An 18618-nucleotide genomic window follows, 5' to 3' on the forward strand; every position below is an offset into this window, starting at 1 on the left:
TAACTTTAAACTTTCAGTTCGGGATACTCGTGTTGCACAATATGTGGTAAGGACCCTGTCTAGGTCAGTGATCAGGATAAGTAATGGCTGAGGCAATTCTGGTAAAAGTCACGTTATTATTGAACAGTTAGAAATATTTTCGACACTGGTCCACACAGATACAATTCTAATGATGAAATAAATGTTTGACCTGTGCACGTCGGTGCGGCGGATGGCGGGCAGCGAGACAGCGAGAAGCATAGCACACATACAAGCACGGCTAAGGCTCTCACTGCATCGGCACTTTCCTTTTTCTTAGCGTCGTAATCTTTCCAATTTTGTGCCTAAGAATATAGCCATGCCATGTAGTCGTCGGGATCGGCACATCCGAGGCTCAATGGAATCCACTTTTCCTGGACAGCCTCCTCGATACGGTACGTGTTCCTCTGACCGATGCCCAACTCCGACTGTAATACTGAGCCCGTTGTGCCGAACCGCGCGCGTGTGCATTTTCCCGCGCTCGCCTGCCTCCACCTTTTCCCGCTCCCCTACAGGTAGGGTATTCACCACAGGTTTTCTACTTCACATATCTTAATACCTTTCCTACGTATGGACCAAGTGTATAAATTACAATTTTCACATCTTACAATAGTTTTAACATTAAGTACAATTCCTTTTGATTATCACATTGCTTGAAATCTAACATAAATAATAACATTCATTTTCAAAAGTTGCTTACAGTTTCTTTAACATGACACGAAAAGAAAAAGAAATTCAAAACATTGCTTACATTAATTTATCTAAATTCATAAAGAAAAAAAATTATTATATGTACAGTTGTCGTTACATGGTGACCTCAGATGTTCCTTAGTGCTTAGAGCCATTTTTCACCGCGTTCGCGGACGACCTCTTGAACGTCTACCAATTGGCAGATGAACTAATACTGTGATAGCGAGAGTACCCTCTGCATGGAGAACATGTCCTGCCCTGTGTAGTCTTCTTCTTACAATTACTCTCCCAATATCAGCTTTTTTTAAATCGCCGGTGCAGATCTTCATTGTGCCTTCTCTCCCATCTCCCAGTTTCTGTGCTGCATACCGGGCCATAGATTCCTTAAAATTTTCGAATGCACGGATGCGCTCTTCCATTGCCTGTGGTGGTTTCCCAATTCTCACAACCATACAATATAACTGGTCGCACTAGTGTCATGTACAAGTACGAGGTGCATTCAAGTTCTAAGGCCTCTGATCTTTTTTTCTAATTAACTACTCACCCGAAATCGATGAAACTGGCGTTACTTCTCGACGTAATCGCCCTGCAGACGTACACATTTTTCACAACGCTGACGCCATGATTCCATGGCAGCGGCGAAGGATTCTTTAGGAGTCTGTTTCGACCACTGGAAAATCGCCGGGGCAATAGCATCACGGCTGGTGAATGTGCGGCCACGGAGAGTGTCTTCCATTGTTGGAAAAAGCCAAAAGTCACTAGGAGCCAGGTCAGGTGAGTAGGGAGCATGAGGAATCACTTCAAAGTTGTTATCACGAAGAAACTGTTGCGTAACGTTAGCTCGATGTGCGGGTGCGTTGTCTTGGTGAAACAGCACACGCGCAACCCTTCCTGGACGTTTTTGTTGCAGTGCAGGAAGGACTTTGTTCTTCAAAACATTTTCGTAGGATGCATCTGTTACTGTAGTGCCCTTTGGAACGCAATGGGTAAGGATTGCGCCCTCGCTGTCCCAGAACATGGACACCATCATTTTCTCAGCACTAGCGGTTACCCGAAATTTTTTTGGTGGCGGTGAATCTGTGTGCTTCCATTGAGCTGACTGGCGCTTTGTTTCTCGATTGAAAAATGGCATCCACATTGTCACAACCGACGAACAGAAAGTCCGATTCATGCTGTAGTTGCGCGTCAACATTGCTCGGCAACATGCCACACGGGCAGCCATGCGGTCGTCCGTCAGCATTCGTGGCACCCACCTGGATGACACTTTTCGCATTTTCAGGTCGTCATGCAGGATTGTGTGCACAGAACCCACAGAAATGCCAACTCTGGAGACGATCTGTTCAACAGTCATTCGGCGATCCCCCAAAACAGTTCTCTCCACCTTCTCGATCATATCGTCAGACCGGCTTGTGCGAGCCCGAGGTTGTTTCGGTTTGTTGCCACACGATGTTCTGCCTTCATTAAACTGTCGCACCGACAAACGCACTTTCGACACATCCATAACTCCATCACCACATGTCTCCTTCAACTGTCGATGAATTTCAATTGGTTTCCCACCACGCAAATTCAGAAAACGAATGATTGCACGCTGTTCAAGTAAGGAAAACGTCGCCATTTTAAGTATTTAAAACAGTTCTCATTCTCGCCGCTGGCGGTAAAATTCCATCTGCCGTACGGTGCTGCCATGTTTGGGACGTATTGACAATAAACGCGGCCTCATTTTAAAACAATGCGCATGTTTCTATCTCTTTCCAGTCCGGAGAAAAAAATCGGAGGCCTTACAACTTGAATGCACCTCGTATATCTTGCCTTCCTGGGACACGTATAGGCAGTTAAACTGTAGTACATCCGGCGTGCATTTTTCATTCTTTGACGAATTCCCTTCTCTGTCTCACTTTTTTCTACAATGTTGACTCCAGGTAATTGAATGTTTCGGCTCTTTCAAAATAGTGACCATCTATACTGATGGTGTCCACATCATTTTGTCGAAGAGACGCTACCCTATACTTCGTTTTCTCATCGTCGACCAGTAGAGCTAGTCTGCTCGCCTCTAGTATAAATCTATATGTATCTGCTGTCATGTCAGTCACAGTTTCGCTCACAATCACCATATCATGTGCAAATGCAACGATCATCTCGCTTGTGACCATCTCGATCATCCTATTACGACCACCCGCGCGGCTCACCTTTCCACCGAAATGTTGAACTGGCGGGACATGGGATCGCCCTGGCACAATACAGTCTTAACTGTTAAGGGTGCCGACAGTTGATTTGCAAAGCGTAGTTGGCAACCTTATCCTTTGTAACACTGCATCTCATGCATTGGCTGTTGAGTCAGTCATGTGCCGCCATAGCATGCACGACGTGTAGTCATATGGATGCAATGTCGTGGCGATTTGTGTACTTAGTCATATTAACTTTTACTTTTGACGTGCCAACACTTCATTCACGTCATATGCTCGGTATGTGGAGATTTAATGGAAAGGTTTTCTGTGCATATGGCACAATACTTTTATAATAACCTGTCGAAATTTTGATGGGGATAACGTAGTTAACCGAAAGCGTTTATCCGCAATACACTTGTAATGTCCCCACAGAAAATGCCCTCTACCACGTACCAATTAATCATTGTCAATCAAACCATCCACATTCATTTACTTTGGAAAAGTATCCGATCTGATTTTCTCGTAACATATGCGGCGACAGCTCGACGACGCCAAAGTATTTTCTAGTGCGTTTATTCTTTGAAATAACAGAGATGCATATATGCATTCTCCTTGGTTGTTAGAGTGGTAACGAGGACAGCTTCTGGAGTATCGGTTGAGGGATTGACGAGTTTCTGAGAGATACATATTCTGCTTTTCTTCTCGCTAAAGCGAGCCAATTAACATTTGTGCCGCTAGCGGTTTCTTTGAAGAGAAAGAGACTGTAAACGGAAAATAATTAAGACATGGAATCACCGGAGATCTGGACATGTAAGGGAGATGGATTTAATACACAATTTTCTTCATAAATAAGGTTTGTGACTTTTTTTGTTCTGGAGTGAATAAACGAATGAGTTTTTTCTAAATCATTTGATGATCACGTTGGCCCTGTAATTAGTGGGGAAGTTTCAGCTGTGTCGAACAGAGCCTGAAATCACTGAGTCTGTGTTAAATCGTCCAAAAAGGCTTCGTACACATCTGGAATTCGCAATCTTTCGTAGAAGGAACAAATTGTCCACACGATTGATTCTACCGACTGAATGCAGTGTTTAACAGTAATAATAATAAATGTTAAACACTGTTATACTGCGATCATGGCTAAGAAGTTTTTCTTCTCCTAGGAAAGAAAATAATAGGGTAAGGAATGTGGAACTAGCAGTGTGATTGGACTGAAGAGTTTGTGGCAAACAGAACACAGCATATCATTCTCAAAGGAGAAACATCTTTAGAAGTAACTTGAAGTGCCAAAGAAAATGGTACAGGCACGTTTATTACAATACAAAGGTATGAAAACAGGCTGAATACGGCGCTGTGGTCGGCAACAAGTGTCCTGCGCAGTTGATGGATCGGTTACTGCTCTACAAAGGCAGGTTATCAAGATTTTATTGAGTCTGAACGTTATGTTATAGTCGGTGCAAGAGCGATGGGACACAGCATCTCTGAGGTAACAATGAAGTGGGGGTTTTCTCGTACGACCATTTCTCGAGCAAACTCTGAATATTGAGAATCTGGTAAAACATCAAATCTCCGACATCGCTACGGTGGGAAAAGGATCCTGCGAGAACGGGACCAACGACGACTGAAAATAATTGTTCAGCGTGACAGAAGTGCAACCGTTTCGGAAATTGCTGCAGATTGCAATTCTGGGCCTTCACCAAGTGTCAGCATGCGAACCATTCAACAAACATAATCGATATGGGCTTTTGGCACGTAAGGCCCACTCGTGTACCCTTGATGGCTGCACGACACAAAGGTTTACTCCTCGCCCGGGCCCGTCTACACTGACATTGGACTGTCGATGACTAGAAACATGTTGCCTGGTCGGACGAGTCTCGTTTCAAGTTGTATCGAGCGGATGGACGCGTAGGGGTGTGGAGGCCACGTCATGAATCCATCGACCCTCCATGTCAGCAGGGAATTGTTTAAGGTAGTAGAGGATCTGTAATAGTACGGGACGTGGGCAGTTGGAGTGATATGGGACCCATGAAACGTCTAGATACGACTCTGACCGAGCATCATGTCTGATCACCTGCATACATTCATGACCATTGTGCATTCTGAAGGACTTGGGCAATTTCAGCAGTACTATGCAACAGCCCACACATCCAGAATTGCTACAGAGTGGCGCCAGGAACACACTTACGCTGGCCACCAAACTCCGCAGACATGAACATTATTGAGCATACCTGGGATGCCTTGCAATGTGCTGTTCAGAAGAGATCTCTACTTCTTCATACTCTTCCTGATTTATGGACAGCCCTGCAGGTTTCAAGGTGTCAGTTCCCTCCAGCATTTCTTCAGGGATTAATCGAGTCCATGCTATGTCGTGTTGCGGCACTTCTGCGCGCTCTCGGAGGCCATACACGATATGAGGCAGGTATACCTGTTTCTTTGGGTCTTCAGTGTATATAAATTAACTACTGGATAACGTTGACAATTACATGAACCTTTTCACAGATGGTTCTTTAACGTCAGAGAAGTCGCGACGCTGAAAACTTGTACTGAAATGAAAGCGAACCTAAGACGATGGACACTTGGTCTAGAGTTGAGCCCACAAGGAGGGTTGCCAACAGTCGTTGTGGCCATCCTAAACATTCGCGACTGGAGCAGGGAACGGGGGAAGTAATACTGGTACACAAAGCACCCTCTGCCACACACCTTAATGTCTCTTGCGAAGTATAGATGTGAACGTAGATTTCTGTCAGGGAATTTCCACTTGTAGCAACTGGTTACATGCAGTGGTATGCCCGAATCTCGTGGTCGTGCGGTAGCGTTCTCGCTTCCCACGCCCGGGTTCCCTGGTTCGATTCCCGGCGGGGTCAGGGATTTTCTCTGCCTCGTGATGGCTGGGTGTTGTGTGCTGTCCTTAGGTTAGTTAGGTTTAAGTAGTTCTAAGTTCTAGGGGACTGATGACCATAGATGTTAAGTCCCATAGTGCTCAGAGCCATTTGAACCATTAGCAGTGGTATGAAGAAATTTGGCGCCCTGCGTCGTATGCGTATCAACCAAGTACTCTTAGATACGGATAACGAACGTTAATTGTAATTTGATGTCCAATTCATATTTAAATAGCATTTTGGTTCTGCTTGTTTGCTTAAAATTCACCTGTTCGTTATCTGACGACTTTCTCCCATCAGCAAAGCCATTACTTGACATTTGTTTCAAGAGAAGTGTGGTCTGTAGAAATCAAGCATGAGAGTGAATAAAATTAGTATTTGGGTATCTCTCTTAAATCCAGACTGAACCCTATTACTTGTATTAACGCCATTTGATGTTACGATGTGACACTACAGGGCATAAGTTCATCTTTAGTCTCCTTTGGTCTTTGGGAGTTCTTTGTTTCGTTGCTTACAATTTTCTCCTTACATATTCTGACATTTTAAGACAGTTATTCCTGATTATCAACAAATACTCCAAATAACCGAACCGTGGCTTTGACTCTCTTTAAAACCACGAGTTTTGAGTTCATTCGACCAGTAAGTTAACCATATGAGGAGTATCGTTGACAGCTTTACACTCTCTCGCCTTCAAGAACGTAGTGGGCTGTCTTTCGGAGGCAAAAAAAATTACACTTTTGTATTTGAAGGGAAAACAAAAATGGAACAATAAGCACGTGAAAGTGCACCAAAAATCAAGAGACGATGTACATCACTGAATGGAACTTTAACTATTGTTGTTGATAATTCTTCCGGGTTATATGGCCGTGGTCCATGGAATAGAAGAATTCCATGGACCACGGCCATATAACCCGGAAGAATGATCAACAACAGTACCATCCGGTCGTGAAAGCCTTCACTTTAACTGCTGTTTAGGTATGTAACAGTATACAAATAAATATGATTGGAAAACTGGATCTGATTTCTGGTACATGGAATTCCATCAATGTTAAGCGCGTACGTAATGTATGCTAAGCCACTAAATATCGAGGAACGAATCAAATCTTGCTTGGATTACTCGCAGCAGGACCTCCCGCCGTGCGATTTGTTGTATCGTGACGAAGAACCGATCAGCCACTGCAATGGAATAGGAAGCAGGAGTGCCTAAGGCAAGCCTTATTGTCCCAGAAAAGCGAGAGCAACAGTAGAATCCAGACATAAAATACACTCAAACGTACGAAGTTCTTCTGAAGGTGATCAGCACGTAACATTCCCTCTTAAAATTGTGTGCAGCCTTTCACTAATTAGAGGATTGCTCTATTTCTGGACAACTGAGCGCCATTGACATAGCAGCAAGCTCTGTATGGAGTAAAGTGTTATGGAATCAGATCGACTGGCTCTTTAAAGAAATATATACCAGTCCTGCGTCATTTGATGTGGTATGAGCATACAGGAACTTCCTCTCTTTATTTCCGCTTCACTTGACGGCTCTTCAGTGGATGGTTGAGTTAGGCATAACACAAAAGACGTGAGTTGGCTGTTGTACGACGTCTCTGTGCAACCTTAATAAACGCTCCAGTGCTATTGAATTGTGTATAATTCAGGTCATTCATTACTATCAAAATGTTCCGCAAAGTTAGTAAATAATCATTTATAGTTCATATTAATCTGTTTTATAGACGTCCGCAGCTCGTGGTCGTGCGGTAGCGTTCTCGCTTCCCACGCCCGGGTTCCCGGGTTCGATTCCCGGCGGGGTCAGGGATTTTCTCTGCCTCGTGATGACTGGGTGTTATGTGATGTCCTTAGGTTAGTTAGGTTTAAGCAGTTCTAAGTTCTAGGGGACTGATGACGGTAGATGTTAAGTCCCATAGTGATCAAAGGCATTTGAACCATTTTTTTGTTTTTTTGTTTTATAGACAAAGATCATAAAGGAACAAGTGATAGGGATCATCAAAATGTCTGACCAATGAAGAGTTCGAAAAATTCTTTGCTGCCCTTCCAGGTACACAATTCGATTGTTTCAGCCACATTTACATCGATAGCATTTTGCACTTTTTGGTATATGATACGTCTGCCTATTGAATAGATTACACATTTTATTTTATTTACTTATTTATTTATTTATTTATTTATTTATTTCTGGAAGATATTACAAATTTGAAACCTAAATGGAGCACTTCATTGCATCTGTGCTTCGAGTCTTGTGGACTATTGGTAATGCGTGTATCGGGAAACAGAGAGGTGTTGGGATAGAAACCCAGTCGGATCACGAAAATTCCAATCTGCCTTTAATCTAGCGCCCACCCCTCAACGACGTGGTCACTCACCAGTAACGGCACATGGTTGGGGTTCCACGTTAAACTCCAGATCCCACTGCCTCGGTTGTTAGATAATTAGGGTAGGAAAGGGACACACAGGCAGCCGAAGTGGCGACAAATAGAAAGACTTGCACCAGGCCGCTGAGCCACACGAATTTATTGTTATTATTCATTATTATTATTATTATTATTATTATTATTATGTGAATGGAGACTTAATATTAGAAGAAGGGATGGGAACAATAACAGCTACTGAGGAATATAAATATTTAGATGTGAAAATTACAAATGATGGGAAACAGGACAAAGAAATTAGATCAAGAATAAATTCTGGAAAGACGACAATCTCTTTATTGAATGGAATTCTCTGGGACAAACACATAACAACTGATAGCAAAATAAGGATTTTTAAAACAATAGTTAGGAGCATTATTACATATGGTTCAGAAGTGTGGACAACAAAATGGCAACTGAAATCAAAATTATTAGCCACAGAAATGGATTTCTGGAGACGTTCAGCAAGAACATCAAGACGAGAAAGAATAAGAAATGAAGTAATCAGAGACAAGATGAAATGTAAAACTTCAATTAAATGATTTCATCGAGCACAAAGAACTTAAATGGTATGGACACATCAGACGAATGGAACAGGAAAGGCTACCAAAATGCATAATCGACTGGGTACCAATTGGAAGAAGAAAAAGGGGACGACCACCTGATACATGGAAACAGGGAGTTCAGTCAGCAATGAGGAAGAACAACATTCCTGAAGATTTATGGACAAATAGAGAAGAGTGGAGAACAATAATTAGTGACTTACTGTAATCTAGAATAGGTGCTGGAAAAATGGACTCACATTGTAAATCCAGAATTATTATAACGATTGTTCCCCTTTAGGAGAGCGATTGAACTTGAATTCATAAATTCATCTTCGGATGTTTCTCTTCTTTGCTTCCCAGTACCTCCTCATCCTCTCAGAATGCTCCTTCTTCCGTTCCTCTGTCCATTTTTTACTAGCCTGACGTGATGTTCTTTCCCCAAACTTCACACTTGTGATTTTATGCCGGCACTCGGTGCGATCTTTGGGATTTTTTATGTTGATCTGCTGTAGATCCCTCTGGACTTCTTTCAGCCATTCTGTGCCACATTTACTCTTTGTTATAATATTGAATAATTTCTTTGCTGTTCTGGAGTCTTCCATCCTGTAGAAGTGTGTATAAAATTTGGCTCGGCGCTTTCTGATTTCATCTGTTACTATGTTGATCTTTCTATAGAGTTCGTTTTGTGGTCTCTTCATCCAAATGCCATTTTTGTTGATTGGACCGTAAATCATCCTGAGAATTTTTCTTTCCTGCTTTTCTATTTCCTTAATTTTTGAATGACCATCAATTACCATTGTTTCAGCTGCATAGATTGGTTCTGGAAGAATCACTGTTGTATAGTGCCTTAATTTTGCGTCTGTCGAAATGCACTTCTTGTTGTAGTGCGTCCATGTTAGCTTGTAGGCCTTCTGGAGCTCGGTGATTCTTTGTTCATTGGCAATTCGGTTTAATCCTGAGGACTGTATAGTTTCACCGAGGTATTTAAAATGGTAGACTTGTGCAATTTTACCCTATTTTGTTATTAAAGGGGATTTATTTTCTGGCTGCCTTTCCATATATTGTGTTTTTTCATAAGATATCTGTAGTCCGGTTTTTTGTGAAATTTCATGTAGTTTTTCCACTGCGTGAATCGCTTCTGTTCTGTTATTGGTGATAATTGCAATATCGTCAGCGGAAACAAGGCACTTGACTTTAATTCGGTTCTCTTTCTTGATACCAATTTGGATACCCTTTACGTGAGGTTCCCATTCCCTGGTTATCTTTTCTAGAACAATATTGAAAAGGATTCGGGATAGTCAGTCCCCTGTCGGACTCCAATTTGATTTCCAAGGGTTCTGATACTTCGTCCATGAATTTCACTTTGGCCGTTGTTCCTGTAAGTGTTTGTTCTGTGATTTTTCGTGTCTTTCGGTCGATCCCAAATTCTTCCAGGATTTTAAACAGGGTTCCACGGTCCACTGAATCATATGCTTTCCTGAAGTCGATGAATGTAACTACTGTGTTTCTGCATTTCCTCATTTGTAATATTGTCTTTAAGCACCAGATCTGTTCCGCACATGAGCGTCCTTTTCTGAATCCGGCCTGGTATTCACCAATTAGTGTATCTGCTTGGGATTCTATCCTGTTTAAAAGCGCTTTGGAAAGGATTTTGTAAGCGACTGCGAGCAGGGAAATTCCTCTGTAATTGTTCATGTCTGTCTGTCGCCCTTTTTGTGTAGCGGGTGAATTAGAGCGCATTTCCAGCCCTCTGGTATCTGCTCCGTTATCCATAATCTGCATAAGTATAGGATCGTTTAGTTTCCAGAACTCAGCAATGATCCCAATTTCTCCTGGTTCTTTGTTATTTTTCAACTGCTTGACTATCTCCATAATTTCTTCAAGATCCGGAGCATGTGAGTCTGGGTGTGTGAATACTGGAGAAGAGAAGACAAGTTTCTTGGGGTGGTTCGCAGTTGAGGAGGGAACTGAAATATTGGGCTAAGATTTTGCAGTTATTTTTCGTGTTGGTTTCCAAAGAGCCATCGGGTTTCTTGAAGCACAAGCTAGGCGCTTGTTATTATTATTATTATTATTATTATTATTATTATGTCTACAACTTTGCTACCGCTGTTCTCCAGTAGACAGCAGTAGCAGCAAGTGAAGGTAAATCTCATACAATAAGCTTAGACATGTGTAAACATAACGTCATCAAGGTATTAGTCAATTTGTGATTGCATCATAGACTTATTCTCGACTGTATGTGTAAGCTTAAGAGCCCAATTCTCGTAAGTTGCGAAAAATTTAATTTCTTGCTTTAACACGAAGATATCGGCGCCTGAGGCTAGGAAGATGGTGGGAAAGACCTGTGGTGAGGCACCTATTAGTGAAATAACGTGCAGAGAATTTAAGAACTTTCAGCATTGCAGCGCGTCAGCAATCGTAAGTATCGAAATAATTATGAAAAATCCGCCTCGGTTGCACAAAATACCTGGTGTTTACCTAAGTTTCAGCGTGGGTAACCACGCCTTCCTAAGAACAAATATAAAACAGCTTGCCTAACTAGGCATAGTCAAAGGCTAAAATAAACACCTACAACGGCAAGACCCCAAAATTTTTTTTTACAAATACACGGCACATATGTACCAAGTCAATAATGTTGCTTATCTTAATCCTGTGTGTGCTGCCTCGCCCCAGCCAACGTAAGATGGTCGCAGGCTCTCCACCGAACTAAGGCACCGCAGGCTGCTCACATGCGCGGCTATCGAAATCACTGCGCATGCGCGCGGCCAGGAAACGCTCTTCTTATGCATGGGAGCAGGATTAAAAAGTTAACACGGATCGGGACCTAACTGATTGCCAAAAGTTGTCGCACAAATAGCAAACTGAGCAAATGATAAAAGCGAATTGTTTCATCGCTTCAACAACGGTGATTTCGACGACGAAGACTGGCATGGCGGAGAAAGAGAGAAGATTTCCAAAGCCACTGAAACCACCGGAAACAATCACAGGTGACCGTTATCTAAAGCATTTGATGCATTTAAGCACTGACAGCCAAACGGCCCCAATACAGCGACAGACACGAATAGCTGACTTTGAAACATGGCAATGTTCGACCCCATGTCTGAAAACCGTTCGTTGAACTTGTTAAAATGGGAGGTCCTAGCCCACCCTCCACATTCTCTGGACATTTCTCCCTCTAACCACGACCTTTTCCGATTAATGGGATATAGCCTGGCTGACGAGCAAAAATGGTTCAAATGGGTCTGAGCACTATGGGACTTAACATCTATGGTCATCAGTCCCCTAGAACTTAGAACTACTTAAACCGAACTGACGTAAGGACATCACACAAGACCCAGTCATCACGAGGCAGAGAAAATCCCTGACCCCGCCGGGAATCGAACCCGGGAACCCAGGCGCGGGAAGCGAGAACGCTACCGCACGACCACGAGTTGCGGTCATATGAACAAGTGCAAAATTGAATCGATTGGTGGATCTTCTCAAAAGAAGTCCAGTTCTGCCACTGCGGGACTCGTATGGTGTCAGAAAGGTAGGAGAAATTAGTGTCCAGCGATTGCCAGTACTTTCAGTTGTAAATTTTTCGCAAGTTTTTCTCAATAAAGCCTCGATCATCGAGAAATAATGGCGGAATCAAAGCTGTAGACGTAATATGAGGGGCGATCAAACAGTCTCCATTCGAAGGCGGTACAGTTCAAGATCACTGTGAGCATTGAGGCAATCATCCCACCCACACACTAGGTTAGAGATACCTGTTCAGTAAAACACAGTGTCACACTGTGTAAAAAAAGTCCGCAACTGCCAGCTGCACATCCTCGTCCGACAGGGATGTTCGACCCTTCAAAGTCTTTTATGATGAACTGGTGGCGTGACAATCACGTGGGGAGAGGTCGGGCGTATAGGGCGCGTTCTCGAGTGTCACGTACTTGGGTGGGAACAGTTTCTGCATGACGACATCTGCCATATAGGGATGTGCGGTATCATGAACTTTGCGCACCATACCATATTGGTGATTTTCGACAGACATGCTGCCTTGTCCACATCCTACATTCTCTGATGAACACCTACCACCGGTGTTTGCCCTTGGCCATCAAGAAAAGAATAACAGCCTGTTAGATACAATCCACATGGTTTGTAGGAGTGGAGCCTGCACCTGTAAGCATCCATGGCTTAGATCAGGTTGGGACCCATCAACATGACTGCACTATCATGCTCCCAAAACCGCTATAGAACGATTGGGACATTGGGACCCAGACAATTTTGCAGGTGGAAGATGCCATCGTTGTCGAGAAAGACATCAATAATGAAGGTATGCAGTTGGTTTGCTATAATGTTCACACAATCCTTAGCTGTTATAGTTATAGTGCCTTTGATTAGTTCCACGAGCCCGCATGTCGTGGTCGTGCGGTAGCGTTCTCGCTTCCCACGCCCGGGTTCCCGGGTTCGATTCCCGGCGGGGTAAGGGATTTTCTCTGCCTCGTGATGGCTGGGTGTTGTGTGATGTCCTTAGGTTAGTTAGGTTTAAGTAGTTCTAGGGGACTGATGACCATAGATGTTAAGTCCCATAGTGCTCAGAGCCATTTGAACCATTTTGAATACTCGGCACATCGCAAGGATAACCACAAGATCAAGAATATTAGGTAAGTTGTTGGAAGTGATTAAGCGTTGGTGAAAATCTCGCTTCTGAGCGCACAGAGAGCTCTAAACGCAGAACTCTACATGGAACGCGCCTGTGGCCGTGTGCAAATCGTGTCATCTGAAACACTGTAGTGTGTCGCCAGGTAGATCTCCACCTGTTCTTTTTACAGAGCGACCAAGCCTCCAGCTTCCACATCTCTGATAAGGCGTGAGCGTCCAATACGCTATCGCCTACTTGTGGTTTGAAAATCCTTCAACTACTTCCATACATATTCACTATACATGGAGGTACGTTCCGTCTGTGCAACAAAGTGAAAGGCAGTCCGTTTTGCCATAAGCTTTCCACTTCTTTCATTTATGAAGCATCTTCAGTAGCAATTCGCTGTATTGCTAGTCAAACACTAGAAGACGCCATCGAAGATGCTTCATAAATGAAAGAAGCGGAAAGTGTACACTAAAGCAGACTGCCTTTCTTTTTTGTTCCGAAGACGGAATGTACCTCACCTTCTGAAGCAACTAAGGACAGACAGAAAATGGACAAAACGACAATATTCACAACAGCTGCACACCAAGAGCCGACCAACTTCGCTCTTTCAGAGTTGCTCATTCCCTGAAGCCGAGGCATAAGAACTTACACTTTAAGTCATGTCGCTATATGCTTTCTGCATTGTCGCCAGAATGATTCCCCACTCATCTGAGCTATGTCTATGTACCTTCCTTAATGCATCATGTTCCTCAACATCACCATCTCATACATGTACATTCTTCACTCAGTAACCGCTTAAGTGGCTTTTCGATATATAACCCATCCAAAAATGAAATGTGTAGTGTAAAGTAAGTATGAATTTCGGTCACTTTCAAATCTCCCCCTTCACAGTACACACAGTGGAGACATTCGGCTCTGAACTGTGTGCTCTATGGGAGCTGCTCCATGTGGAGACGCTGCAAGCTGTGTCTGCAACACAAGCATTCATACATACGATCCACAATTCCTGATGCGCATCAATGGAGCATCATCGGCAACCCTCCTTGTTTAGTATGTTCTCATTTCTCTCAGCCATTGTTTAAATTAGGCGAAAGTGGTGCAAGACATACTGAGACAATCTCGATACATACGTTGTACAGTTCTACCACTACTTAATGTACCATGAAACTGGAGATTTATAAGTGATCCTCTCATCAAACTTAGTTTATATACAAATGGTACCTTTCTGGACGTGGGTTTCCAGTCAAAACGTTTTTCTTCAAAGTCAGCTCTAAAAACCGTAGAAAACAGTAATAGGAATTGTTGGAACACCCCTCCTTGGAGCAGGTAGCCATCAGCTTTCTAAAATGAGACATGTCTCTCTTCTGCCAGCAGATGGCGGTGCCAGGACGGTGGGGCGGCTGCGCTCGGCGGCAACGCTGCTGCTGCTGCTGCTTCTGAAGGCTCGCGGGATGGCCGCCCTCGTGACGTCACTGCTGGCGGCGCTGCTGCTGCTCGCCTGCCTGGCCGCGCCCGCAGGTGAGTCCAGAGCGCTGGTTAGCCCACTACTTGCGACTGAAATAACACTGTTGCTGAGTTGTACCTTTTAAGCAAATCTGGGTCTCCACACTGGATTCTACACTCCTGGAAATTGAAATAAGAACACTGTGAATTCATTGTCCCAGGAAGGGGAAACTTTATTGACACATTCCTGGGGTCAGATACATCACATGATCACACTGACAGAACCACAGGCACATAGACACAGGCAACAGAGCATGCACAATGTCGGCACTAGTACAGTGTATATCCACCTTTCGCAGCAATGCAGGCTGCTATTCTCCCATGGAGACGATCGTAGAGATGCTGGATGTAGTCCTGTGGAACGGCTTGCCGTGCCATTTCCACCTGGCGCCTCAGTTGGACCAGCGTTCGTGCTGGACGTGCAGACCGCGTGAGACGACGCTTCATCCAGTCCCAAACATGCTCAATGGGGGACAGATCCGGAGATCTTGCTGGCCAGGGTAGTTGACTTACACCTTCTAGTGCACGTTGGGTGGCACGGGATACATGCGGACGTGCATCGTCCTGTTGGAACAGCAAGTTCCCTTGCTGGTCTAGGAATGGTAGAACGATGGGTTCGATGACGGTTTGGATGTACCGTGCACTATTCAGTGTCCCCTCGACGATCACCAGTGGTGTACGGCCAGTGTAGGAGATCGCTCCCCACACCATGATGCCGGGTGTTGGCCCTGTGTGCCTCGGTCGTATGCAGTCCTGATTGTGGCGCTCACCTGCACGGCGCCAAACACGCATACGACCATCATTGGCACCAAGGCAGAAGCGACTCTCATCGCTGAAGACGACACGTCTCCATTCGTCCCTCCATTCACGCCTGTCGCGACACCACTGGAGGCGGGCTGCACGATGTTGGGGCGTGAGCGGAAGACGGCCTAACGGTGTGCGGGACCGTAGCCCAGCTTCATGGAGACGGTTGCGAATGGTCCTCGCCGATACCCCAGGAGCAACAGTGTCCCTAATTTGCTGGGAAGTGGCGGTGCGGTCCCCTACGGCACTGCGTAGGATCCTACGGTCTTGGCGTGCATCCGTGCGTCGCTGCGGTCCGGTCCCAGGTCGACGGGCACGTGCACCTTCCGCCGACCACTGGCGACAACATCAATGTACTGTGGAGACCTCACGCCCCACGTGTTGAGCAATTCGGCGGTACGTCCACCCGGCCTCCCGCATGCCCACTATACGCCCTCGCTCAAAGTCCGTCAACTGCACATACGGTTCACGTCCACGCTGTCGCGGCATGCTACCAGTGTTAAAGACTGCGATGGAGCTCCGTATGCCACGGCAAACTGGCTGACACTGACGGCGGCGCCTGGTGTGTCCGCTGTGCCGTGCGTGTGATCATTGCTTGTACAGCCCTCTCGCAGTGTCCGGAGCAAGTATGGTGGGTCTGACACACCGGTGTCAATGTGTTCTTTTTTCCATTTCCAGGAGTGTATTTTGCTGCAATCCACTTGTTATTCCTGTTGAAATTTCAGTGACTTTAAACAAATCACTGCCAGTTGCTTCTCATCACTGTAATATGCAACCTCAGACTGCCTTCACGAAACCCGTTACTCGCAGATAGCCCTGTGTCCTCAGAGTGCTACTCACACACCTGGAACGCATTGGGGGCTCAAAGTTAAAATCAGCGGAGATGCTGCCCAGAAAAATTTTAGCCTTTGTTTTAAAATGATGTAAAAGGAAGCAAACATGTATAAATGAAAATCCTACCGCAATAAAGCCAGATAACTCTGTTGAGCCGACATGGGTAATTACGCAAAGAAAAATCTCCAAACAGCTGTATATTTTCAGAAATGATTTTACTTAGACGACAAGTTTCGGCATCTTATTAATGCATTCTTCTGGCCCCTATGCATTCCACGTATAGATGGTAAGATATATATCGATACATGCATGACTGGAGCCATCAAGTCTTTCAAGTAAACACTCCAAAACAGAATTCATGAAATTCAGATACTGATGGATACAGTATATCTGATTGTCTGTGCATAAAATACATAGACCTGAAGATGGCATTAATGTGATGCCGAAACTGGTCGTCTAAATAAAATAGCTTCTGAAAACATACGGCTGTTTGGCGGTTTTTCTTTGGCAAAAGTCAAATGTGTTTTACTTACTTTAACCTGTATTATTACGATTAAAGCGGAAATCCATTCTTACATTTTGCGCGCGAAGAACTGTTATTTTCTTCTTCATTTCTGGATGCCACCTCAGGAAACACTTCTCGATTGAAACACCGCAAGGGCATTTATTTTTTCTGAATTCATAGTGATTTTCAGAAAAGGTTTTATTATTTTAAATGTGGAAAAGCAGTGTTCTCTCTCTGATGTAGTTATGGGTACAGTGAAGGGGATTTATATCACTTTCGTACCTTGACCACGAAATTTTTTCCAAGAAAATTTCAGCTAGTCAGCTAATGTTACTTAGTTCATGAATATCTGACCTACAATATACATTTAATTCAATTTCAAGGTTTTCAGTGGCCAATAGTATCTCTTGTGTAGGATGTTCATCCTTAAAACTAGCAAATCATTTCTTGTAGAACAATATAGTAGCTACTAAGTGTTTAGTAGAAAAATATCTCTCGATTGCATGTGCAGTCACAAACTTCGTTAGCTTCTGTCAAAAGAGGGTCGGAACGATTCCCACTTGGTTTTCTTAATTCTAAAATAGCAGTTTGTTACGTATTAATTAGCCTTAAACACACAAATTTCTCAAGACTGTGCTTGGTTTTACTTGTAAGTTCTTTCAGAATGAGGTATAATCTTATGAAAAAGGTCCAACCTCACTTTGACGCTCTTATCACTCGCGTATTTTAAAATTTTTGTTGCTTCTGTGGTGGATTGAGCTTCAGTCGATTTTTAGTAAATTTGAGTATGGTTGTTTCTTAAAGGTTACAAATTTTTACAGTTCTGTTTGTGATCCGTATCTTGAAATTCGACGTCGTAGAAGATGAACGTGGAATGCTTACGTCCATATGCCTCTTGAGAATGGATACAGGTTGACATGATTTTGAGAAGAACATTGGAATAAGAAGAATGCTAGAAAAAAATATTCTTGGGTTTCGTGAAATCCTTGCTGCGTTTCTTTTTACTGATTTAAACTTATGTGCATAACAGTAGATGATACGTGCATTACTATAAACAGCTATGTTTTTTGCTTCAACTGCTGCTGTTTTACCTTTCATGACACTGGGACCATGCAGTGTGTGGGCTATCAGTTTTTGTCCATTTCCTCGAAGGATTATGTCCTATTACGCTAAAACACGTTTTGATATGCCACTTGCAATTCGATTTTCTGGAATACAGAACCCCAAGGACACTCACATATTTCTCCATTCATTACCTACCGTAGAACAAGTACCATTTAAGTTACTTCTAAAACATCTGTTGGGTCATCAAACAAAGGAAGCTCTTCTAATTTCCGTCCTTACCTGTTTTGTGGCAGGCAGGCAACTATCTCATTCTGAATCGTCTTAGAAATTGCACTGGTTTATAAGCACTTTTTCAAACCTGAATCTAGGTTAGACACACAAATTAATAATTCTCTAAATACAGCTGGTTTACTGAATCGTCTGTTTCACCATGTGCATGTAGGGTAGTTTCAAAGTTTCTACAAAAGAAAATACCCTCTACAATTTTGGCAAAAATTTCGCAATTCTTTTGAACCTATATGTTATGCTCTCTGTTTGAAAGTCTGTATGACTCACTAAGTTTCTCCTTAATACTAATG

At 43.6% G+C, this 18618-nt stretch overlaps 1 protein-coding gene across 1 annotated transcript in view; it reads left to right on the top strand.

Moving 5' to 3' along the window:
- The first annotated feature begins 14758 nt into the window (after window positions 1-14758).
- The window catches only part of LOC126187749 (discoidin domain-containing receptor 2-like), a 751525-nt gene continuing 747665 nt past the window's right edge, over window positions 14759-18618 (top strand). The window contains exon 1 of the mRNA XM_049929002.1: window positions 14759-14847. Within this exon, the coding sequence (XP_049784959.1) occupies window positions 14781-14847 (67 nt within the window). The 5' untranslated portion in view covers window positions 14759-14780. The remainder of the gene's footprint in view (window positions 14848-18618) is intronic.

The sequence above is a fragment of the Schistocerca cancellata genome, chromosome 5 (assembly GCF_023864275.1).
Source record: "Schistocerca cancellata isolate TAMUIC-IGC-003103 chromosome 5, iqSchCanc2.1, whole genome shotgun sequence".
NCBI classification, from domain to species: Eukaryota; Metazoa; Arthropoda; class Insecta; order Orthoptera; family Acrididae; genus Schistocerca; species Schistocerca cancellata.